The sequence below is a fragment of the Archocentrus centrarchus genome, chromosome 3 (assembly GCF_007364275.1).
Source record: "Archocentrus centrarchus isolate MPI-CPG fArcCen1 chromosome 3, fArcCen1, whole genome shotgun sequence".
Lineage (NCBI taxonomy): Eukaryota > Metazoa > Chordata > Actinopteri > Cichliformes > Cichlidae > Archocentrus > Archocentrus centrarchus.
In genome coordinates, this window is record NC_044348.1 from 2,915,697 (window position 1) to 2,942,758 (window position 27,062).

The 27,062-nt window shown below is 40.3% G+C and overlaps 1 protein-coding gene across 1 annotated transcript in view; it reads left to right on the forward strand.

Annotated features, from left to right (window-relative positions):
* LOC115778064 (protein kinase C-binding protein NELL1) overlaps nt 1-27,062 on the forward strand; it is a 281,912-nt gene that overhangs the window by 193,539 nt on the left and 61,311 nt on the right. Inside the window, exon 14 of the mRNA XM_030726081.1 lies at nt 21,087-21,209. Coding sequence (XP_030581941.1) covers nt 21,087-21,209 — 123 coding nt within the window. The remainder of the gene's footprint in view (nt 1-21,086; nt 21,210-27,062) is intronic.

A 27,062-nucleotide genomic window follows, 5' to 3' on the forward strand; every position in this document is an offset into this window, starting at 1 on the left:
AACTGTTCTTTAATTAGCTCACAGTTGGCAGTCATGCAGGGCCAAGGATCCATGGACAATCAATCCATTTTGCAGCTTGTAAACTGTCCTGGCAGCTGACTGGAAGCCCAAGGAGCACTCTCTACATCTGCTGGGAGAGATAAATTGTCTCGCTGTCTCCCTTTTCCCTCTTCCTGCTTTTCCTTCAGCTTCTCCTCGAGGGTGTCAGATTCTGCGCATGGATGTAAAACACCTTTAGGGTTCGCAGCTTAAGGTGGTGACTGTTCGTGTTTCACAATGGTAATGCGATTGCGCATTAGCTTGTGTAATTGGTTGCTTGTGCCGAAATCTGTATTGTTATTTTCCATTGTGTCTGGAACCTAAAAGGTTTTTGGTAATGATATTGCCACTGCATTAAGGAGGAAACACAAAACTGGAAACCAGTTTCTTTTTTTCCATCTTCAATTAGCATGGAGGAAGTGAGCCCAAGCTTTTCAGTAAACTCCAAATTAGATTCAGTCTTTGGAGTTGTGGAACTTTAATCATTAAATATAATGGAAGCAGTGTTTCCCACAGATTTAGATTATGTCTGTGTGGGGTGGGGTTTTATGGGTGTCTATGTGCTCACACTGTTGTGTGCACTCACAAGTTCTGTTCAAGAAACTTCTGCCTTTTATAAGTTTCTCTTTTTGGAATATTTTATTGGCAAGTAAATAAGTAACTGCACACTTCATTCGGCTGTTTCTCCAGTGGGAGTCTCAGTCAGCTGATGTGCCTCAGCTTCAGCCTCTTAAACTGCAGCCGTGATGTTTGTCATTGTTCTGTTCTGCAGCCTCAGTGAGCTCTGCACAGTGGGACACAAACCATGTCCCACATGAAACATGTCCCACTGTGCTGCAGGTTCTCTTTAGACCAGCTCTCCAGTTCTGGCTAGCAAGCAAGTCACTTGGGAAAACATGAGAAGAAGAAAGGATTGCGAGAGCTTGTTTTACAGCCACTGAACTTTAAAACAAAAATTCAGAAATTCCTTCACAAATAGCGATGAAGTTCCTGCAGGACATCGATTGGACTGCTCGGCAACCTTATTTCTATTAGGAATATAACCAGATTAACCTCGAGTCCCCTATTTAAATGAGATACATCCACAGATGGAGGACCTACTGTATCAGCACAGATTGACTCAAACTTATTACAAGATGTTGGCAAACTGTCCGTGTTTATCGAATTGCAGTTATTTGCAAACCTTCGCCAATCTGTCTGAAAGTGATTGCAGTCTGAGTTGGACCACGATCATTTGGAGACAGGTTGCCCCTTATCAGGTGACCTGTGCAGTCACCTTGCAATCAAAAGTGGTTGCTCAGAGGTTGAAGGTGTTGCATCCACCATTTTTTCCTTGTTGCAAAGAGTTTGGCTTTATATTTTTACTCGTGTGACTGAGCCATTTATTGCAGATGCTGTCAACCTCTCAGGCAGATGAAAGAATAAAAAATTTAAAAATAAATTCTAAAAGGAATTACCAGATATACTTTGACTCTTTCCAATAGCACTTGTATGTTTCTTCAGGCCTTTTTGGCTTCTGGACAGTGTTCATGGATATATTGGATGTGTCTCTACAGACATTCTCTCAACTTCTTCCACCCAGAAGCTCAGCTTACAACACTGTACGCCCCATCCTTAATATTACAATATGAGTATCTCCTTCCTTAGAGGAATATTGGCTATAGTGCTCTTACACAGCATGTATAACCTTTTGCTTTAGTTTTGCTCAGCTGTCTGTCTCTCCTGCCTAGTGGAGGGGATAGTGCTTTGTGAAAATAGCACCGTGTAAACAATGGGAGGCCGAGGTAATTGTGGTTCCACTTGATTTCACCTCTATAGAAGTAAGCAAGCAGCTCTGGAGAAACAGTGGAAGAATGGAAGGAGAAAGAGGGGAGGCAGAAAGTGTGAGCTTTCTGTACTTCCCCCTCTCAAAGTTTGTATGCAGCCTACAGCAGTCTGGGATATGTTTACCTGCTGCCTACACATTCAAAATAACATCTGGTGTCCCTATTTTAAGGGTTTTTGATGCAGGAGTGATTATGTGTACATGGTTTGTAAAATAATGTTGTCCTTATCATTGGTGTTTGCATCCATCACCTTAGGGATCACTTGTCAGTCAAACCATGGTTAAAAATAGGTGCTGGACCCACCCTCTTGCATGGAATATGTGCAGTTTTTCTTGCTGCAATAAGAACTGATGCTGGATTTGCTGCATTGTACTGACAGTCACCAAGTTTACCTTCAAAAGTGCCTCAATTCTTCATGGCAACAAGGTGCTGGAAACACTCCTCACAGGTTTTGTTCCAGATGATAGCATCACACAGTTGTTGCAGATTTGTTGGCTGCACATACTGTACATGATGTGAATCTCCCGTTCCCAAAGGTGATCCACAGCATTCAGGTCTGGTGACTGTGGAGGTCATGTGAATACAGTGGACTCACTGTCATGTTCAGGAAATCAGTTTGGAATGATCTGAACTTTGCAACATGGTGCATTCTCCTGATGGAAGCAGCCATCAGAAGATGTGTACATTAAGGTCATAAAGGGATGGACCATCACCAGCAGCCTGAACCACCCATGCTTTCATGTTGTTTGCTGGTAAATTCTGACCCCACTATCCAAATGTTGCAGCAGAAATTGAGACTCATCAGACCAGGCAATGTTTTTCCAATCTTCAAATGTCCAATTTTCAACAGTGTTGTTGAATTCAGAGATGTTTTTTCTCTTTTTACTTTGGTTCTAACAAGTGGTTATTTGTCAGTCTGGCCGTTCTCCTCAACCTCTGACATCAACAAGACATTTTCACCCAGAGAACTACCACTCACTGGATAGTTTCTCTTTTTCTCTGTGGACCCTAGACAGGATTATGTGGGAAAATCCCATTAGATCAGCAGGTCCTGAAATACTCAGACCTTTCCGTCTTCTCCATAATGATGCTCAGTTTGAACTTCGTGTCACTTGCTGATTAGATATTAGATAAGCAAATTTCTGTTGTACCTGTTCAACTGTGGCCAGTGAGTGTATGTAAAGCCCTGACTTGTGTCCGTCATGTAGCGTATTACCACACAAGTTTTCAGTTCGCTAAAAAAACAAAACAAAAAAACATTAATAAAAAAAACAAAACATAACTGTCCGGAGGCGTTTCCTTGGCCACATTCTTTATTTGCCTTGTTGGCAGCTTTTGTTACACCTTTCAGTCACTTACCAAGCTTACAGGTTTTCTATTACTTAAAACACGACAGATCTAGAAAGAGAAAGTGAGGCTTGATGCTGTTTTTCTTAGTGCAGCTTTGATTGTGAGCTCTCTGCAGGTTCATTCTGTGCTTTTTTATGCTGGTTAGTGTGAACACAAACATAGTAACTGCAGTCAAACAAATCTAAAATGCACCAAGTAAACCCTCAGCAAGGCCACTTGGGTTATTAATGTGTTGTTTCTGTAATGGTGAAAATGAATGACCCTAGCTACACTATTCTGTCTCCTGTGGTTGAGCCAGGCTGTATCTAACACAAAAAATCAAACAAAGAAATTAAAAAAAAATGGAATCAAACACAACAACAAAATGGAGCACTATTGGATTCATTTGTTTGAACTTCACAAGTAAGCGAACAGATGCATGTTGCAGTGCAAGCACAGCTAAAATACTTATAAGGTCGATTACTGATTACTGACTTCATGCGCTGTGTTGTGTTCCACATGTTACTGTGGAAAAGGCAAATGCCCAAATCCCACTAGGTTTTTATCTCAGAAGCTCTGGGTGTTCGATGATTTACTTTCTGCATTAAGCGGGTGCTGATAAAGCAGTTACTAGATAAAAATTGGGAGTTTTAACTTTTTCCTTCCATCTTTTAATTAACCTCAAAACCCACTTCAGCTCCCGATTAATGCTTCATCTATGACAAGCTTTAGCTTTGCACACTGTATGACAAATCGACTCAAGAAGCTTAATTATTAAAATGAGTTAGTCAGACTGTTAATATTTACTAATTGCGCCACATACGTAAGAGTATTGGTTGATGGTTGATTTTCAAATTCAAGATTTTTGTAGGTCACATGTTTTTTTCTTTGTTTAATTCAAAAACTATTTCATCTTTGATTACTTCAGGCACAGTTTGGCTACCTTCTTGTGTTCTCATCTGATTTTCATCTAATGTTACTTTAGCTTGTAATAACAAATGGTGCTTTTTCACAGTATTGACAGAAATAACAGATTCAGACTGCAGCTATATAGCATGCTGATGAAGAGATGTATATTTCTCTTCTGTCCTCATCTGCACTCTGCTGATCAATACTTGATTTTTTTTTTTCTTTTTTGAAAAATCCTGCCGTTCATAATATGCTCAGTCACTGCTTTATGGCTGACCAAAAGAAGCTGCCATTAATTTCATGCATCACTTGCCACATATATTCTTCTAAAGCCAGCAATGTAAAAGGCTGCAGCCCCCCCCCCAAGATGCATTACATGTTTAATGAAAATTTAATCAAATCGAATTCCAATTATACATCTAATGATTGTGGAGCTCAGGTGTGACGAGCCTGGAAACCTTGGCAACTCTCCCTGTATACGTTAAATGTTCAAAAATAGGGGTCATGCTGTTAAACTGGCCGGGCACCGGACGATTTAATAAGCCCATCAAACACAGTTTGGCAAGGGATGGAAGGGGCCAGAAAAAGTTTCCCTTAGTCCTCACTTTCATCCATTTGTAATTGCCTCTGAGAAAGCTAGTGTTTAAATTTAGCTTCCCCATGAAGGCTGAATGTAAGGAGCATTTCTTCTCGCTCATCACCAGACTGTACAACCATCCAAAGTGATGTCTGTAATCATGTTAGGCTCCTTTTCTGTAAGACTGTCTCTTCTTCTTTGATGCATTGTCTTCCTGTTCCCTTGGCTGAGTACAGATAGAGCTGTGTAGAGTAATATTGGTCTGTGACTATGCATGGGAGGGATGTTTACTGACAGTGCACATTAATGGAACATGCTTTCATTAGTGTGAATTGCAACCTGGATATCTTTATTGCCTTTAGCTGTGTGTTTCATTGGGTTTCAAAGGAATTGTATTACAGTTCTGTGCTGCCACTCACACACACAAATGATTTAAACTCTGTGTACATGAACATGTTATATGAAGTTTAATGTGAGGTTTTAAATGAACAGGTCCTTAGTAATTTATGTTAATAATTGTATCTGAATGTAACTATCTAGGTGTATAATACATGATAATATGTTATGAAAATAAAATTCAAATTCTATTGATTATAATGAAGTCCTCATTAAGATCACCCCTTGGTGGTTTGGAGGAGGGGTCAATATTGGCAAAGTACACTATAATTCTTCATTCAGTTTTATTTATATGGCACCAAATCACAAGAACAGTCACCTCAAGGCACTTTATATTGTGGGTAAAGACCCTACAATAATGCAGAGAAAACACCAACAATCAGACAACCCCCATATGAGCAAGCACTTGGTGACAGTGGAAAGGAAAAACCTCCCTTTTAACAGTAAGAAACCTCCAGGAGAACCAGGATCAGGAAGAGGCAGCCATATGGTGCGACCGGGTGGGGCTGAGGGGAGAGAGAGACAGGACAAAAGACAGGCTGTGGAAGAGAGCCAGAGATTAATAACTGCTGATTAACTGCAGAGTGGTGTATAAACACACAGAAAGGGAAAAGAGGTAAATGAAGAAGAAACACTCAGTGCATCATGGGAACCCTGAAAGCTGAAGGCTCTGCCTCCCTTTCTACTCTTAAGTGTCTTAGGAACCACAAGTAAGCCAGCAGTCTGAGAGCGAAGTGCTCTATTGGGGTGATACGGCACTATGAGGTCTCTAAGATAAGATGGGGCCTGATTATTCAAGACCTTGTATGTGAGGAGCACACTGTATGGTGTATTAGTATACTATATGGACAAAGGTATTGGGCCACACCTCTTAATCTATGAATTCAGGTGTTTTCAGTCCCATTCCTGCAGGTTTATAAAATCAAGTGCCTAGCCGTGCAGTCTGCCTTTGTAAACATTTGTGAAAGAATGGGTGATTCTAAAAAGCTCACTGAAGTTGAGTGTGGTACTGCAGTATGATGACTCTGTTGCAGAAACTCAGTTTATGAAACTTCTTCCCTCCTGGATATTCTATGATCAGCTGCAAGTGGTATTATTGCAAAGTGTTGCACAGTGCACAAAAGTTGCCAACACTCTGCTGATTCAGTGACTTCAGAGTTTCAAACCTCCTCTGGCATTAACATCAGCACAAAAACCGTGTGCCAGGAGGTTCATGGCATTGGCATAGCTTTCCAGTGGCTGAGGTGTAATGTGTAGGTGTCCCAGTATTTTTCCAGTATTTTGCAGTGATTTTTTTCTAGGTATTTAGACCAGGCTGTGCAGTTTTAAATAACTCCAGACGAGACACAGGGAACTGACCCAATGCATGCCTCCTCTAAAGGGAAACAGCTCTCAGACCCTAAGGAGGGAGCCTGTTTATTAGAGGGGGTCAGTGGTCTACTGACTTTGATACTGATTGTATTTGAGAGGATAGAAACAGTGACCTGGCCTCAAGAGAAAATAAGGAAAAAGGAACAAGAGACAGAAGAAAAGAAATACTTGCATCACAGTAATGTGTGTGTAATACATAATAGTGACTAGGACTACTAATGCTTTATCAGTCTTATATTAATATATAATGTGTAATGTAAATGAAAAAACAAACAGTTAAAAAAATAAATGATGGAAAAGGGATATTATTTGTGTAGGAGAATAATGCACAAACTAGTTCATTTAATATGAAAGCAACAAAAATAATATTGCAAGTAATCATTAAAAATGATGACTTGCATGCAGTAATAAAACAGCTGTAAAAGCTGTGATTAATTGATTGATATTTTTTTTCCAGGTAGAATACTGCAGGCAAAATCAGAAATGTTTCCCACCAAATTTTTAGGGAATCCATGTCCTTCAGGGCTAAATGCTATGACAGGCAGTCAATACTTTGTTCTGCTGTGACACAGAACAGATCTCTGCTGAGTTTGAATCTTGTCAAGGTGAGCAGCAAGGCTAAGGCTGAAAGTGAGCATGACGACTTTGCATAGCCAGGAAAAGAGGGTAAAAAAAAAAACCTTGAAATTTCTGCCATGCTCTGTTCTATTTTATGGGCCTGTCACTGGTCATTAAATTTCACATTACTGAAGTGTTCGGTGTGACATTATTGAATGAGGCGTCGATTGAAGCTTAAGAGATGAGGACATGTTTTAGAAATTTATTATGCAAAGTAAAAGTGAATCATGAGGTGTTAGTTTTACCCAGAGATGTCCTTATACGTATGGATTCAGGAGTGACATACGTGCAGTCAGGAAAAGTAAAAAAAAAAAACAAAAGTCAAGAATAAATAGGCATCCAGCTAAAGCGTAGAAGAAGTCAAGTGGTGGTATGGAAATTACAGCGGTATTTACTTACTCAAGAATAAATGATCAGAGTGAAAAAAGGGAGCTTTTAAAGGCTCTCCATAGATGTCACTCAGTCAGCTGGTGGTGCCATAGAAAAGGAAATGTAATTATTAAACTGTACGTGAGAATGCAAATATGTCTCAAATGCATCTGGATTACATGTATTAACTTATACTGCATTATATACTGCATTACTTATCCACTTTATCCACATCCACTTTATGGGGGGGGTGGTTCAGTTTTTTTGATTAATCTCCTACTGATGGCTTTTTTGCCATTCATTTACAGGTTGCTCTATGAGTCAGTCATAACACTTTCCCCATTTGAAAAACTTCTTTTTTTTTTTTTTTAAGCCTGTCATGTTTGGCATTTCTCACAATCGGAATGATGATCCGAACGCAATGATGTACCAAACATATTTGCTTTTACAAGAACAGCTCTATATGTTTTCTATAGGCTTTTCTTGTTAATGTTTGTATTTTTATTTATTTATCTTTTTATTTAGTTATTTATGCCAAGTCTGACAGGCAACAAGGAAGGGGCAAGAACAAGTGGTGGGGGGGAGAAGGGGGGTGGGGCAAAAGGAAGAAAGGGGGAAAAAAAAAATCGAAGAAAAGTAGATATACTCACACACACTCACACATCCATACACACATTTGAAAAACCACGGGGACCACTGTTACCTTCACTTTCCACATCCTCTCTAGCGCTTCTCTCAGCCTTCAGTATTTATCGAGATTCTCGTATTCCTTCCTCTTAATGTTGCCATCACTTGGTATTTCGATAGCTATCACTACGGTTTTCTTCCTTTGTTTGTCCACCACTACTATGTCCAGTTGGTTAGCTCTGTCATTCTCGACCACCCTTGGGGCCATAACCCATTTTGACTTTGGGACTTTAGGTCACACTCGGCACAGATGTTCCTGTATACTGTGCCTGCTAGCATCTTGCACCCTGCTGTTATGTGCTGGATTGTCTCAGGGGCATCTCTGTACAGCCTGTACCTGGGGTCTTGCCTGGTGTGGTAGACCCCAGCCTCTATCGATCTTGTGCTCAGGGTTTGTTCCTGTGCTGCCATGATTAGTGCCTCTGTGCTGTCTGTCAGCCCAGCTTTGTCCAGCCATTGGTAGGATTTTTCAGCCACTTCTTCTGTCTGCCAGTGGTACATGGGGTGGCTGTAGCTCAGGAGGTAGAGCAGGTCACCTGCTGATCGGAAGGTTGGTGGTTTGATTCCGGGCTGCATACCAAAGTTGCAAGTTGCTCTCCAACACAAGCATTGGAATGTGAATGTTAGACAATAAAAGCACTTAGCTTAATTACTCATGGAAGTGCTTGTGTGAATGGGTAAATGTAAAGGTTGTATAAGCGCTTTGAGTGCTCAGAGTAGAAAAGCTCTATATAAGAACTAGTCCATTTGCATGCCGTACAGAGGCCTGTCCTTCTATGATGGTTCCTGTTCTTCTTTTTCGGGTTTCTGCTGCCTGAGGTACTCACAGAGCACATGATCCTCTGTGGCCATCTTCCTGATGCATTCGTGGATCTTTGTTGTTTCATCCAGGATAGTGGTTCTGGCACTCACTAGTCCTCGGCCCGTGTACATGTCATCCATGTAGAGAAGGTGGCTGATTTTTGCTCCATTCTGTAGTCAGTATCCGTAGCCAGTCTTGTTGATGAACTGGCTGAGGGTGTTCAGGCATATGCAGAACAGCAGTGGAGACGGAGCACTGTGTGTGTGTGTATCTATATCTATCTATCTATCTATCTATCTATCTATCTATCTATCTATCTATCTATCTATCTATCTATCTATCTATCTATCTATCTATCTATATATATATATATATATATATATATATATATATATATATATAAGACACACTTACAGTATTCATTCATATGAATGGGTAAGTGTGGCTCATATGGACTGGTGTGGGTACTCACTTGGACTGGTACTGTATATATAAAGGATGCCAGTACTGCAAAGATTTCAGAGAGATGTTCTGCTATTCTTCAGGGACATTTTGTCAGCTGTACTTTGCTGGAGGGGTCTAAAATAACACAAGGTATTCTGTTGGATTTATTTCATGAGACTTGTCCGTGTCAAAGTTTCACTTTTTTCTTTTTCAGAAACTGTTGTGTGATTTTGACAGTGTGCTTTGGATCATTATCATGCTGGAATATTCTTCCTCTGCAAAGCCTTTCAAATTGTCAGCCAGCATTTTGGTATATCCACAGTTATTCATGATGCCATCTGTAAATGTCATCGCTCCAAGACCTTTTGTACTCATACTGCACTATTTCATCATACTCCCACCTCCACTGTCAGGACTATGCATTCACTGAAGTCCTGGCCAGAGTGACAGCAAGCAGGATGGATCCTAGCTGAACAAATGTGTCATGGTCGCACTTGAGTAAAGAATCTGCTGCCAATATTCATTCTTCAGACTTTTTAAAGTTTTATCTTGCATATTTGTGCTAACGAGCAACTGGGGACAGCAACTGTGGTCCTACTTATAGTTTGTTCTACCTGATTACCAATACTGCACTTCCACTGATTTTTAGTTGGTCAAGGATCTCTGCACATTTTTTCCAATCTTTTTGAAGTCACATCACATTTTTTAAAATTCTTCTGGCATTTCTTTTGCACATGGCACCATGATGCAGCTAAACTGACAAAGTGCTGCAGTTTACAACTCATTTTATATCCATGCTCTTGAAATTCATCTGATTAGAAATCATAGATGCACTCAGTTTTATTGCAACAAGTTTCAACTTTCACCTTTTTTTTTTTTTTTTTTTTTTTTTGCTTTTCTGTAAAAGGAAATGCTCGACATGGCCATCTAAAAATAATGTATTGAGTGGTGATCCCCGTTTGAATCATTCACTCTTTTTTTTTCGCTTAGTGTAGCTCTAGTGTTGATGAAAAACATGTTATTTTTTCATCAAAATGAGAAAATAACCCCTGCCTCTGATCCTCCTATTAGAGGGTATGTTGACAGTGCAGAAGCCACAGTGAGTGTGGCAGCCACTGTCCATGGCTCTGATGATCAGTCATTATGCATCATTAGCCGAGTGCTTTGGGGTGTCACCTCAGCATGTCCAGGCCTGACACCACATCACTCTATAATCATCACTAATTAGACTGCATCTGATATAGATGGGCAGCATGCTCATATTAAGCTGCTGTTATCTCCTGGAGAATCACTGAGGTAACTACTGGCAGTGTAATAACTTTCCAGTGAAACATTAATGCAACACGTTGTATTAGACTTAGATATTAAAACTGATCATTTATAACTGCTGCTATTTACTATATACTGATACTGTAACTGACCACTGATGGTTAATAAACTTAATTATCAGTGAATGAGAGTTGTCACAGTTGTCACCACATTGCCAGTTGCTGCACAAAGAGAACCGCTTAATTTGAGCCTCCTGCAGCCTAATAAATGAGACCATGTTGATTACAATCAATATGAAAAGTACTTTCTTCAATGTCCATCTGAGTACTTTGTAGTGTTCAAGATTCTGATGTTCATTTACTGGTTGATGTTGATTTTTTTAGCTCATGAAACAAGAATTTAACCCAAGTAATTCAAGTTGATTTTCTGGTTGCTAGACGAATTAGAATTCTTTTCTCCCAAGTTTATTTGATGACTTTAATTTCTTTCTAAAAGCTGATTTTTGTCGGTGGCATCTAAAGATCTCTGTTCTGTAGTAACTTACAAGGTCCAATACAAGACTTATTTATAGTTGTGAGCCAAAAATTCTTGTGTACTACTTTAACCTTTCCCTTCATTTCTGGCAGAAACAACAAAAAAGTAAGAGTACCAAGTCACAATGAGGTTCAAACCTCCACACCAGCTGCACAGTGAAAGCAACATCAGCAGCAAAAGTTGTGTCAGTTAAAAGTCATTGATGCACCTGACATGGAACATTCAGCCAAAGACTTGCTGTGCACTCAAGCATTTTTTTGGCAGCACTCACAGCTCAATATGCAATTCATGTAGTTACATGCATGAGTCACAAGAAAATAGACTTGACTCCTGAAGAGGCGCTCCAGGGTATACCTGCAAATAAAGAATAAAAAAAAACTATGTTGTTGAAAAAGACTGGTGAAGAAAGATATACATTATACTGCCAAAAGTATTCATTCATCATCAATGAGTTTTGTGGCCACAAGTGTATAAACCAAGCACCTAGGCATGCAGACCGCTTCTACAGACATTTATGAAAGAATGGGTCGCTCTCAGGAGCTCAGTGAATTTCAGTGTGGTACCATGATAGGTTGTCACCACCGCAACAAGTCCAGTCCTGAGATTTCCTCACTAATAAATATTCCACAGTCAACTGTTAGTGGTATTATAACAAAGTGGAATTGATTGGGAAGAACAGCAACTTAGCCACAAAGTGGTAGGACACATAAAATGAGCGGGTCAGCAGATGCTGAGGTGCATAGTGCACAGAGGTCGCCAACTTTCTGAGGAGTCAATCACTACAGACTGACTGCAGACAGAGAGCTTCATGGAATGGGTTTACATGGCTGAGCAGCTGCTTCCAAACCTTACATCACCAAGCACAATGCAAAGCGTTGGATGCAGTGGTGTAAAGCACATCACCACTGGACTCCAGAACAGTGGAGACGTGTTCTCTGGAGTGAGGAATCACACTCACTTCTCCAACTTGCAATCTGATGGATGATTCTGGGTTTGGCAGTTCTCAAGAGAACAGTACTATTCTGACTGCACTGTGCCAAGTGTAAAGTGTAAAGTTTGGTGCAGGGGGAATTATGGTGTGGGGCTGTGGAGTTGGCCTCGGCCCCTTAGTTCCACTGAAAGGAACTCTTAATGCTTCAGCATACCAAAACATTTTGGACAATTTCATGCTCCCAACTTTGTGGGAACCCTTTGGGGATGTCCTCTTCCTGTTCCAACATGACTGCGCACCAGTGCACAAAGCAGGTCCATAAAGACATGGATGAGAGAGTTTGGTGTGGAAGAACTTGACTGGCCTGCACAGAGCTCTGACCTCAACCTGATAGAACACCTTTGGGATGAATTAAAGCAGAGACTGTGAGCCAGACCTTCTCGTCCAGCATCAGTGTCTGACCTCACAAATGTGATTCTGCAAGAATGGTCAAAAATTCCCATAAACACTCCAAAACCTTGTAGAAAGCCTTCCCAGAAGAGTTGAAGCTGTTGTAGCTGCAAAAGGTGGGCCGACATCATATTAAACCCTATGGATTAAGAATGGAATGTCACCCAAGTTCATACTTTTAGCAATATACTGTATATTTCAAATGTACCATGATGAAAATGATGATTAAAGCATATACAGTATATTAGAGGACATGCCTTGTATTGACACCTCAGCATGTATATGAGCCTTTCTATACAAAAAGTTTTGGCACTCTTGATCAAATCTTCTTACTGTTACTGTAAATAGATTACATTAGCAAAAACTTCATTAATCCCTTTAGGAAGATTCCATCAGGGAAATTAAAGTTTCAGTAGCAGCTTTTCCAGGTAACATAGGCAGACAACGCAGCAGAAATCACAATAAACAAACATATGAATAAATAAATAATAAAACAGAGAGGTATTTCTTTATGTTGTGTTGTGGTAGCTGTATGTGTAAACGATGACCCAGTGTCCAAAGAGCATTAAGTTAAGATCACATATTTAACATTTTGAGCAAAAATAATGATCAGTTTACTGTTGCAAAAGCCATCCTCTATTTATCTTCACTTGCAGATTGCTTTCTTTCTTTTACTGGATTCCATTTTTTCCTCTTCCTGTGAAATGTTCCCAATGTGTCTGATCGTAGCACATTTGGATAGGTGCTCTTGCATGACATTCAGCTTTGTTCTCCAAACACACACTGCTTACTGTACATTAAAAGTGTCATGAACTGGCTGTGGCATGCAGGGTAGAGGACCCCAATGGAGGACTCTCAGCAGACTTAACTTTAGCTTCAGCTTTATTTGAGGAACTCAGGATAGATCTGGACGGGGCCAGCGCGACAAACTACAAATAGTCACTGGATCAGAAAGAAACTCACAGCGGGCAGGAGCCAATGACGATAAGGACGCAACAAAGCACAAGGGAAAAATGCAAACAATATATCCACACTGGCGTTATTAGGGTACATGGAAGACACTGGGGAAACACAGATGAACCTAATCAGGAACAAATAAGACAGAGGAAGCAAACGGAAGGCAATGCACAAGAGGCAAAGGACCAGCAAAATAAAACTGGAAATCACAAACCATGCCAGACAGAGACGCAGACTTCACACATGAGACAAAACACAGGGACTCAAGGAATGCAATAACTGGAGCAGAATTGCTAAAACACTGGGACCATGACAGTAAATCCCTTTGGCTGTCTAAATTCTTTTTTTTGTATTTTGTCCTATAAGGTAAAAAGAAAAAGACCCCAAATTGCTAATCTTTTCCCATATCACCCCTGTTCCATCGTACATTCTTGTTCCATCAGCTGTAAAAATCAACATTAGCCCTGTCCTGTATCTATAAAGAATACGTACTATACAGAATCACACAATAATACCGTATGTCCCCTGTGTCTCTAGAGACCCACAAAAAAGACCATTTCCATACTCTTCCTTTTTCCAGAATTCATGAAATCATGGATCGGAACGAGCTATTCACTCTTGCGACCTCAGAACAGTGCAAGCACAGCAGCCTCCTGCTGACAAACAGATCCAGCAAATAAGCAGCTGCCACCGTCTGCCAGTTTTATTGCCACGCTAGAGCTGCTCCTGTTAACTCTAAAATGTCTCAGGTATGAGCAGCACATGCCAAATGTTCTGCTGTTAGCTGTAAGCGTGAATACACATGGTCACATTGCCAGAAATTTTGGAAATGGAAAATCCAAAAACATTGCCAACTGTATAATGAATCTGGAATGCAAGAATGTTGTATTCATGTTCAACAAAATGTAGTTTTGCTTGTTCACACCCAGCTAAAGGCCAGCTGTAGCTGAGCTGCAGCGGTTTGATCCCCGTCGCTCCAGGTCTGCATGTCTCACTTGGGTATGATGCTGATGCTAGGTAAAGCTTAAGTGCATAGAATTAAAGAACTCTACCGGTCCATAGTAGTAAGAGGCAGTCACAGGTCCACAACCACGTTTCCACTGCACTAGAAATATATAGATGGCATTAATCTTGTACAAAGCAGTCCCTGAGGTTTCAGGGGAAAAGCACAGAATAAATCTAAAGAGGAACGGCTCTATTTCAGTTCAGCAAGTGCAGTGACAAGTGTAAAGCAGGTGGGTGCGCAGACTTTCTGAAGCATACCAGCTGTTTTAGACACAGACTGCAACAGGACCAGCTGATTAAGGATCACAGGTTTCTGTAATTAATACAAAGTTGTCATAAACAGCATAGATGAGATATTAAATTAGAATAAAACAAATGCTGTGATCGCTTTTTCTGATTTATAGATCAGTACAAAACTGATTCAGATTAAATGACTGTTACCTTTGGTTCAGAGTTAATTGTTTGCTGTTGTTGAAAAAATCGTCAAGATTGGCAGCAGATTGAATTTGCACCGCGGACACAGTTCTTTAATCAGCACAATTTCTGCCACATTTTCCACCAACAGCCTCGTTTGACTGAACCTCCCATCTGTTTGGGCTCCCCGCCTACCTGTTGTGCCCGTACGACTGGCACGAAAAATACCACACTGACAGACAAAATAGTGACTCTTAAGTGTGTTTTAAGATTTATTACAGCTTGGTAGCAGTTTACTCACTCCTTATCTGTCAGTTCAATGAGTCCTTGTGTTGTTTTTTACTTTATAATTTCAAAGTGGCCAGCAGACATTAAACAGCTTTAATAAGCAGCTGTGTCCATCAGCGTTTGGATTGTGTTGCTCCCACCTCCATTAGATCACAGCTATTAGAACCCTGAATATTTAATCGTGCGACTCTTCATACCATTAATGTCGGCTGCTTTTCATATCCCTTCACATAAACTCTTACACATCCCACAAGCACTGTTAACACTCACCTCCACTTTATAGCTCAACCTAAGGAGGAAATCCTTGGGAAGAGAAAAGCAAAATAATTTTAGCGAGCTGCTTCGGGGCTTTATGAGCACCACTCATTAATTAAGGGGAATGTATTAGTCATGACTCCCACCAAAGTGTTTGCATATTAATGAGGAGTGTGTTTGAGGGAGTGTGTATCTTTGGAGTGCTGTGAGCCTCAGGCACTGACTGGCACTTAAAGACACAGTTGATATAAAAAGATATTTTAGCAGTGCAGCTGGGCTGTGAATTCCCACCACAGCACCATCAAAGGCTGCTCTTTAATGTATTGTTTATAATCATCTTAAATCATGTTAGATTCTAATTGAAGATGCATTTACTGAAGCTTAATCAGTGTGATAAGCTCAGCCGTGAGACCTGAATCAATAAACATGTTGGCAAAAATTAATTAATCTCACATTTATAAATGACAGTCATCACTCCCACAAATCATGATATAACACAGAAGCTGCTCTGAGTTTTTGTTGGCCAACTTTTAACTGTTGATGTTGGTAATTCTGCTGCCCTCGTGCTTTTGAACTGCTGCATCTAATGCTGTCGATCCTAGCGTTCTTCTGTCATGTCATATTTGCCAGATAGCTGCCGTACATTTAGGACCATATTCATCATTTGTGTCCTCACTTAGTTGTGGTGTAGCTTGAGGTTCTATATTGGATACTATTCTCATCTCCTTATATATGCTTCCCTTGGGGTCCAGCTTTAAGAAACCGCAAGATCTCCCTTCAAAACTTTGCAGATGATCTTCAAATATATCTGCCTATATAAACCAATAGCAAAGCTTCTGTTCAGATCTCTGGTGAATGGTTTTAGACATAAGCAATCATAAATAGAGATAAACTTCCTTAACAAAACAAAACAGCTATCTTTTAGCTTCTTACTGTCACCCAGTTCCCAGGAACCTGGTGTGATTTTTGACTGTGCTTTTAAATTTTGACATAGAGAGACTTTATTGTCATTCAAATTACACCATACAGTGGGCATTAGAACAAAATTACGCTGCTGCAGGCTCGGATTAGATTTGGAGGAACAGCAGCAGTGATACAGTTTGAAAAACAGATTAGCTCTGCTGTTAAGACAAGCTTGTTTCAGTTAAGGTTCCTCAGTACGGTGAAGTCCTACCTCCATTTACAGGACTTTGGGAAGATAATTAACACCTTTATTACCTCTCAGTTATATGATGTTATATGTTATATGATGGCCTTGGTTAGTCGTTACTTTGCTTGCAGGCTGTACAAAATGCAGCAGCCTTCCTTTTGACAGGAAAGAAATGGCGTGATCGTGTCACACCAGTACTGAGCTCCCTACACTGGCTCCCACTCCATTAAGGATCCAGTTTAAAACTTGATTTAAATCTTCTTAATGGTTTGGCACCGCCCTACTTGTGTGAGCTTTTTGCAGCCCTACATTCCTAGCAAAGCACTCGTCTGTGGTCTATAAACCAACTGCACTTGGAGGTTAAAAGATCCACCCTTGTTGGTGGTTTGTACAGAAGAGCTGCCCAATCTCTCAGTCATTTTAAAACAGTTAAAAAACGACTTTTTCTCATTTGCCTTCAATTCTAGTTGAGCAGGGTATCCTAGCTTTTACTGTGCAAACACAGCTTTATTTATTTCTGTTGTCGTATTATTTGCTGATGTTTTATTGAGCTTTATTTTGGTGTATTTATTGGTGATTTAGTGATTGTCACTTATTTGTGTATATATTGCATGGTCTGTGCAGCACATTGGTTAGCTCAGGTTGTTGTAAATGTGCTATTGAAATAAACTTTGACTTGACTTGGGATCTGTAATTGTAATTTTCTGTTGCAGTAATTCACTTCCTTTCAACAGTATAGCAGCCTCCGGGTTATGATGGGCCCAAGGTCAAGTGAAACAGCCTCGTCAGTGTGGGTAGTGCAACATGTATGTAACATGTTAATTCTGCTGTGTTTAAAATGCGTCAGCAGGCTGTTGCTGGTGTGGTTTAAAGAAACTGAAGCTAAGCAGTTGCTCATTCACTTTTAAAAATCAGACACGACAATCAGACGTGTATTTCTTGTCGCAGAAATGTATCTGTCACCTCAGAAGCAGAGATAAAAATATATGCCTTTTTCTCTGTAGGTCTTTTTGACATTTCATAATAAGGAGCTTCTGCTTTCTGGTGCATTTTCCTCCATCTATGCTGTCTCAATATTACGCTGCAATGGCTTACTGTGACAAATGAACATTTCTCAGCCTTACAAGTGTCACCTTTGCCTCCCTTAGATCTAAACAAAAAGAATCTTCTGTAGTGTTTGGAAAAAGAAATGTAACTTCTATGCTGTGACCTTAGGTTCAGTTGTGGATTTTTTTTTTTTTAGCACATCTATGTGCATAAATGTTACATCAACAGTTTAAATAAACCTCAGTAATATTTTCTGTGTGTGCTAGGCAGATATTTTAGTTATTTGTGGGTAATAGGTAGGTCATGTAAACATCAGGCTTAGCTGTGAGATCCAACTAATACCACCTACAACCATGGGCAGATATAAATCAGAGAGGAATCATGTCCATGTTACTACACTGGTCACTTCATCATGTCCAGCGTCTGGACGTTCATGGTAGGAAACGGGGAAAAAGTGGGAACGTTCCTCCTTTTTATTAGTATTTGAAAGAAGCTCCAGACTCCAAGTGTCGTGGAGGTAACCTGTCAGGTGTGTACGCCTCCACAGGTTTCGATGGAGTTTGAAGGAGGAATTCTCCATTTCAAACTGAAAGAAAAATAGAGGAATTAGTCTCCTTAGCATGCAGTTTGAAATATCCTGCACACGGTTCAGTTAGCCTACTTTTGGAGGACTGAGGCTGAGTTGTTTTAAAAATTCATCAAGAAGCACAAGTTATTACCAAAATTATTTAAGAAATATTCTTTGGTAATTGATCTACAGTAAGAAACTGCCAGGGGGGCTGACTTGTCAGTGGAAAATGGCCAAGACGATTGCATTTAGTTCCTCTGATCATAAAATAACAAATGTAACAGCATAATCAAGTTTGCTGCTGTAGGTTGGTGGAGTCCATGTCCTTAGGGCTCAGTGAACTTTAACCTAAGTAAACACTTTTGTGATGCATTTATGGTCTCAACTGCTAGTTTCACATGCTTTTAATATTCCATGCTGTCCTGTTTTTATTGAATTTTGGAGTCATTTGGAGTCAAAAAGTAGAAAGGTCAGCATTGTAACACACAAAGCACTTCAATATGAGTTGAGTCAGATCCACGCTCACAATTGGTTTCAAAACACCAAGACAATGACGGCCAAAATGCTCAGCTCAGAGCTTAAAGAAGAGACCAGTGGGTGATGTCACAGCCACATCACGTCTTTTATATGACTCTACTATTCAGACTTTAATGCAGATTCAGTTAGCTTGTTGTACAGTAGCTGAGTAATAATCTGTACAAAGCACACTCCCTGTAAGCTAGCAAACTGGATGCTTTTCATTTCTAGCAGTAGAAAAGAGGACACAACAGAAGTAGTTTCTTCATTTTCTATAAACATTTGCATTTTTCATGATGAAATTTAACGCATTCATAATTTTTTTAAGTCCAAGTTGCTATTTATTCTTTACTGAGCCACCATATAGGCTACCTGTGTTATTTTCTATCATATAAAAATATTTTTCAGATGTTTAGCAGATGCAGCAAACCATCAAAGTCTGTGTGAAGTCCAAAGTTACACTCCTGCTATGCAGTTACATCTGAGCGTTCTTGACCTGCGCTGTCAGCAGTGAAATGGAATTCCTGTTTAGTGGAAGGTCTCTTAGTGGTGGTTAATCATGCACTGCCTGCAGTACTAAATCCCCCTCCTTTTCCCTCAGACCTTTAGATAACAGCAAGCACGTAAAAGTCAAGAGAGCAGTTCATGGTACCCGGCAGAATATAAAACACTGACCCTGAGACTGTACGTTACATTACAGCACTTACTGTTTTATTAGTAAGTCAGAATTTCACAATTCTAACAAAACTGTCCATATTTTCATGTTGCTGACCTTGCACAGTTTTCTATAAAAAAAATAAAATAGTCTCAGTTTTGTTGTCATAGAAATTATTCTATGCCTTAGGAATAAAATATTTTAAGCAAGGATAGGGAGAAAAACAACAGTTTCACTTTCAAGGGTTCGACATGACTGAAGCCAAACTCGCTTTCATCAACTAGAGAACAACTTCTGCTGTAATGCCATTTTCTCCAATGCGATTGGTCCCCTCACTCATTTGGAGCCATACTTTTAAGCAAATCACTGTCAGGTGTTTTGATAAATAGTTTTTATAAGTCAGAGTACACTGAGAAACTTTGTTCCGCTTTGACTTGCACATGCCAAAAAATGTACTCATGAATATATTTTCATGTTGTTTTAGAGGCATACAGTATAATGTTAGAAATCAGGCACTACATTTTTCACCCTGGCTGTAAGCACGAGATCACGCATGTCGAACAGGCAGCAGCCTATCCCAGCTGTCATAGGGCTCCAAACTCCACTAATAATAATCAATAAAATAACAATGCAACAGGCAAAGTAACTAAAATGACACTTTTTCCTAAGACGTGGGTTTGATGGTTCATTTTCAGAATGTACTTGTACTTCTTCACACTTTTAAAACACGCCGTTATGCACCAGCCCACTTAGGCTCAGACTGGGCACTGTGCGAACTACAATGAGTTTGACACTCCTCCTCGAGACAGCTCACATATGTGCCCCTTTAATTATATTCCCCGCATTATCTGTGATAATGTTCTGGTACTGAATTTGTCATATAATCAGTGGTAGGAACATTCACCTTGTCTCATTACGGGCATGCAGAGCGTTGATTGTAGTGAGCCGGGGGGGGGGTTGGCAGAGCTTTTACTGGTGGATGAGAAAACTATTTTTTTTTTCTTACTGCCTTGTCTTCACAATAATAAAAAGAGTCTCTTCTGGCAATGGCAACTAGAAGAAAACAGAAGCAGTCCATGCTGTTAGCCTGCTGACCAATCAGTCTGCTCATATGTTTTCTCTGTTTTTCTATGTTTTGTTGGGGTGCAAATACTGCGACATTTTTAGCAACTGTTTTCAACTTGTAGAGTCTAGAATTAGTTTCCTTCTGGAGAGCTCGAGCTGTTTATATGTTAATGTAAGATGGTATATTTTCACTGTTGTCTCGATGTCCAAGCCAACATCATTAGGCTAATTAATGCTGATGCTTAGTAATTAGTCAGCATACCTCGCCATGTGTCAGCTGTAAAACCGGGCTTGGAAAGGAACGGCACTTGTGTGTGTGTGTGTGTTTGAAGTCACCTTAGAGAATCCGCTTCAAATCCGTGTTGAGCGTGCCAAGCATAAGTGGTGTTTGGAAACACGATTGTTCAGAGAGGGGGCTGTTGACAGAAGAAAGGCTCAGCGATGGCTTCTTATTCTCAGCCGAGCAGCTGGTTGACTGTCCTCTCGTAGTGGAGAGATTCGGTGGCCTCTCAGCTCAAAAAAGAAATGACCTCTCCATCTCTTCATACACAACAAAGTCACAAATACACACACTATTCTGTCTGTGAAGTTCCTCTCTGTCGGTTTCTCCCACAGAGCATGATGAGTGCGCCAGTGGCCAGAATTTGTGCGATGAGAACGCCATCTGCACCAACACCATCAGGGGACACCTGTGTACCTGCAAGCCGGGCTATGTGGGCAATGGCACCATCTGCAGAGGTAAGTTCCTGAACCTGGAATATCCCAGCTGACACACACAGGCACTGAAACAAAACCTTTCCCCTCATCCTCTGAAGATAGTTCATGTGCTTCATTACAACATGGTTCATGTGGTTCACTCCCCCTTCTTATCATCTAGCCAGGCAGCAGCTGCCACAGAGGCGGTGAAAATTGAATCTGGACCAGTTGTAGCCTGTTTTTTGCCCACGTGTGCTTCTTTCCCCTCACTGCTCACCCTGCTCCCTGTTGCACTGTTGCCCTGCCAGGCACATTTCCTGGTTTGCCCTACACTATCATAGAGATGGAGGGTAGAAATGAGAAATGATTTTTTATAGTGTGTGTGTGTGTGTGTGTTGTTCATGCAATACCAATTGAACAGCATGCAGAGGGGGCGGGGGGGACTTTATTTCTTCATATTCAGGAAATTAAAATGTAACACTACGTTAACATCTGAAAAAAAGAATTGCTGCATTGTCAGAACCATTGCATATCTCTGTATCTATGAAAATTACATTTCTTGCTAATAGACTCCATTAAATCTCCTGAATAGGCCTTTAAAGTGTTAATCGCGCACTTCAGCCAAGAAAACAAAGATTAGACCAAAGTGCCTCAAAAGAAAATGTACTAAAGTGGCAGTTCTAGTATTTTAGTGGTCTGCACTAGTCCATTTTTTTTTTTTTAGCTGTTTGATGCAAAGCACAACAGCTTTTACAAAGGTTGTGTGACTTTATTCAGTTTGTGAATTTCTGTTTTGTAGTCCTGAGTTTTGAATTTTGGTCGAAGCCAGTCCAGACCTTCAAGAACGAGGCGCGAATATTAGTTAAAAAAACAAAACAAAGCTACACATTGCACACTTATTCCTGCTGAAACTGGCAGTTAAGACAATAAACTATTTAGAAAATATTTATTGAATCAAATAAGAAGTTGAGTCTGACTTTTATAGAATACAACTTGCTTTTTGAAATCAGAGCGTTGTTATTGTATAAAACATCAATGTTGTTACAAATGAAGTGACTTTAGCCATTTTGTCATACCAAAACAATCTCCAATTCAGGGCTAGACGCACTTTTAATTGTCCAATAAAATGAAAGAAAAATGAATGTAAATACATTTATTTAATACAGTGATATGATAAAAACATTGTCAGGCAGCAGTGACGCGTGTTTCTCTGTTTATGGAGGGCTGTTTACATGTCCTCTGACATTCTTTTGCGATCGTGGGAATCTGCCGATTCACAAGTGTTTATGGGTCCATTCAGGCAGGCACAGTATGGATTATTCTTAAATTCATATTTTCAGGGCTGATGAAACAGGGCAGTCATTTCTAGTCTATGTAGGGCGCTTGTAGAGTCTGAGGAGACTCGTTAGAGGGTTGACAGCTTTTACAGTACAGAGGAGCACTATGGCCTGAGTCCCTAATATACCACAAACATTGCTAGGGTCCACCATCAGAGCTGCAGAAACAGGAGAGTGATCCAGAGTTTCCAGGCTACCTAAGCAAGCACTTCATCCAGTCAGTGAGTGAGAAAGACAGCATACAGAACCTGAGCTATCTGGACATTTTTTCCACATATATTTGATAAGAGACACCTGGTAACACATGCAGAAAGACATAGTTGGCATAGCTTGGATGGATATTAAGGGTTGTATTAAAATAGAATTTTTTTCCCTCTTTTATCAGCAAAGAGAAATGAACAGAGCATTCAGACTGAGCATTTTTTTAGTATATCTAGCTAATAATGAGCTCTATATTGTAATGTGTACTGCTCACAAAAATTAAAGGAACACTTTGAAAACACATCAGATCTCAATGGGTTAAAAATCATGCTGGATATCTATACTGATATGGACTGGGTAATGTGTTAGGAATGAAAGGATGCCACATCGTTTGATGGAAATAAAAAATTGTCAACCTACAGAGGGCTGAATTCAAAGACACTCTGAAAATCAAAGTGAAAAAATGATGCAGCAGGCTAGTATATTTTGCTGAAATGTCATTGCAGCAACTCAAAATGGTACTCAGTAGTACTCAGGGCGTGCTCCTAATGAGAGGACAGATGGTGTCCTGGGGGATCTCCTCCCAGATCTGCACCAGGGCATCAAATGGACCGAAGCATAATGTCCCAGAGGTGTTCTATTGGATTTAGATCAGGTGAATGTTGGGGTCAGACAGTGGTATCAATTCCTTCATCATTCTCGCCACATGAGTCCGGGCATTGTCATGCACCAGGAGGAACCCAGGACCCACTGCACCAGTGTAGGTTCTGACAATTTCATCCTGATAGTTAATAGCAGGGTGCTGTTGCCTAGCCTGTAGAGGTCTTTTAGTCCCTCCATGGATATGCCTCCCCAGACCATCATTTACCCACCACCAAACCTGTCATGCTGAACGATGTTGCAGGCAGCATAACATTCTCCACAGCTTCGTGCCAGTGGATCTGCTGGTTCTGTTATTCTATGGCAAATGGCAGTTGGCCTCCACAGTCAGGCAGTGAGCACAGGGCCCACTAGAGGATGTTGGGCCCTCAGCCCACACTCATGAACTCTGTTTCTGATTGTTTGGTCAGAGACATTCACACCAGTGCCCTCCTGGAGGTCATTTTGTAGCTCTAGCAGTGCTCATCATGTTCCTCCTCGCACAAAGGAGCAGATACCAGTCCTGCTGATGGGTTAGGGAGCTCCTACGCCCCTGTCCAGATCTCCTACAGTAACTGCCTGTCTCCTGGAATCTCCTCCATGCTCTTGAGACTGTGCTCTGAGACACAGCAAACCTTCTGGCAATGGTACACACTGATGTGCCATCCTGGAGGAGTCGAACTACCTGTGCAACCTCTGTAGGGCCCAGGTGTCACCTCATGCTACCAGTAGTGACACTGACCCTAGAAAAGTTGAGGAGGGAAAAAATGTCAGTGGCCTCCACCTGTGAAACCATTCCTGTCTCATCGTTGCCCCTCTAGTTCATCTGTTGTTAATTTCATTAACCAAAGCAACTGAAACTGATTAACAATCCTCTCGGCTACTTAAATGATCAGATCAATATCCCAGAAGTTTAACTGACTTGATGCTAAACTCTGATTAAAAAGTGTTCCTTTAATTAAAAAAAATTTTTTTGAACAGTATATTTGAGTGTTTGAGTTTTATTCATCAAAATGTCTTTTGTTGCTTAGATTTGGTCAGCAGGTTGATACCACCTCATCATGATGTACTGCTGAACTCAGATTGTCAATACTGCTCAACTACTAGCCCTGCTCATGTTGGATTTGTAAATAAAGAGATCCCATGGGCTTGCAAACAGCGCTTTCATGTAGTTTTCATGGCTGTGTGCATGTGCTTGGATGCTGTCCAAGAGATGGGAGTATCTTTAAACCTAATTAGGCTTTGATATTCTAACCTACCTAAACATGATCTCAACAAAATTCCAGCAGATGTAGTGCAGTTGGACATATTTGTTGCTGCAGAAGCTACATTCCCCCAGAGGCAATAATGTGCTTACTTGTGAGAAAGTAAGCTTCTTTTTTTTTTGTCCTCTGTAATTTTCTTGAAAACTTCTCAATTCAGCATTTAATTTCAAGACCATAATCTACTCCATGGAGGTAATTTGATATTTTTTTATATTTATTTTGCAGAGTTGAAAACCATGCTCCATTTTGACCTTCCCACCGTGTTCCATAGTGAAGCCATGTTCTGCGTCTGCCTCGCTGCTCATCACCGTGAAACTTAATAATGTTGTAATTAGGACAGGACAGAGGAAAGCATGTCAGTAATATAAATGATTAGTGAAAGGAAAGTGTATCATATGCAGCTGCAGGTTGATATCTGCCTGTGTGTGTACGTGATGCACTGATGAAGCAAAAAACCAAAACAAAAACAGCACACGCAAAACAGGAGGTAAATGCAATGGCAGAACCAGAAAATAATAGGACACATAAAAAAGTAAAGAAGTCGTTGTCACCCACACCCACTCACCCGGCCATCTGTAAAACAGGTATTAGGCAGCAGGTAGGAGGCAGGTCCAGGGAAAGATCAATGTAATTTGCAAAGTGCCTTCCACATAGTTGCAGTCTCTGGATTGTTTCCAGCCTCGTGACAGACACACACACACACACACACACACACACACACACACACACACACACACACACACACACACACACACACACACACACACACACACAGAGGCATGGGCGCTTGAGGACAATATACAAATTAAACTACAGCCTACATATAATTGTCACTCCAGAAGTCACAGTCTGTTTATTTAACAGAGAGGTGGATATCTCAAACAGTGTTTAGAATATAAATTATGGAATATGAAAAGATTAGTTAACATAGTGGAAATAGTCTTCTTTGTTCCATGCTGGAATTTCAAATGCACTTTATTTTAAATGGGTATCTGCCTCCTTTAGACACATGAAATTGTGCATCTAGCCCCTGAACTTGTGCTTTCATCCATGGATTTCATTCTGCACTTGTAATATGCTCTGTTTTTCTTTGGAGGCTTTTCGCAAAAGATTTCCTGCAAGGATAAACCCAATTTAGCTGCAACAGCAACGGTAAGGTGTGACATTAATGTTAAATGACAGTTTTATGAATTTGAAGTTGTTGACAAGATTTAAAATCAGGATTCTGGGCAAGCTTGTCCAGTCCTCCTTCACCAAACGAGAAAAAAAAAATCTTAGTTGTTCTATTGAGATTCCTCTTGGATTAAAGTAGGCTAAGCCTGGGAAATTAACCCCAGAACCCCGCATTGTGTAGGTAATATATGATCAGTCATTATAGTGAGAGCACTTATGACACTCTCAGTCCAGCTGACTAATGACATTTGTTAGAGGCATGTAGGGAAATATGTTTTAATAATGTCATTAAAACTTCCTGCATTTTACCTATATTGTGCTGGCCAATTAGTATATTATGTGAGAGGGGAGTTGGAGGAATCTGTCTCTATTTTACCCCCCTCCCCCTGAGATCTCATTACTGTGTGATGGTGACAGTGTTGGCCAATCGACCTGTGCCTCCCATCTCATTCCCCTCATACATCACCACTGCCCTCTTAGGAATAAGGGAATTAGTCTGAGTGTGACTGCAGCTCCTCAGCTTGTCCCTGCTAATGTTAATAAGGCAAAAAGGTGAGTTTAGCTTGTTTTGAGAAATGAGTTCATACCCGACTGTGCAGAAGTGGATTTCAGAGACTAAAAATGTACCGTTAACTGACAGATGGAAAAGCTGTATCAACATTAGTGTCTTGGTACATATAAAAGACAGCATTCCACTATTGCACTTGGATTTGTTTTCGAGGAGATAGCATTTTCTTTTGCAAAAGTATAATTTAAACTTTACTATTTGTTGGGGCTTGGAGGATGATACAATCTGCTGTAGGTATGCTTCAGTGATGCTGGAATTGAAAATCTCTCATGTTTTTGTTAGACATTAAATTGAAATTCCTCTTACATCCTTTTACTTCACTAGTGATGTTTCATTAATTACTAAAGAGGCAAGACTTAAGTGAATACCTTCTTTTTAAGTCAGTTACATCCCTATACAGTTGTGTTTATATAAACTCATCATGGGCATGAGTGTCATGGTAATTTTAATGATTTCTTTGAACTGTTCTTTTTTCCAGGGTGGAAAGATTAAACAGCATACTGCACAAGTTTGAATTTATTTTGGATTTTCTCTACTCCACACAGAGTCAAAACTATACTGTACACACAGCATCAAATATAGACATACATCTTAATATTTGGTTAAATGTCCCTCTGCAATTTGGATCTCAACGAGACACTTCTGGTAGCCATCAACAGGTTTCTGGCATAGTTCTGGCTGGATATTTGGCCTCCCTTCTACCAGAATTGGT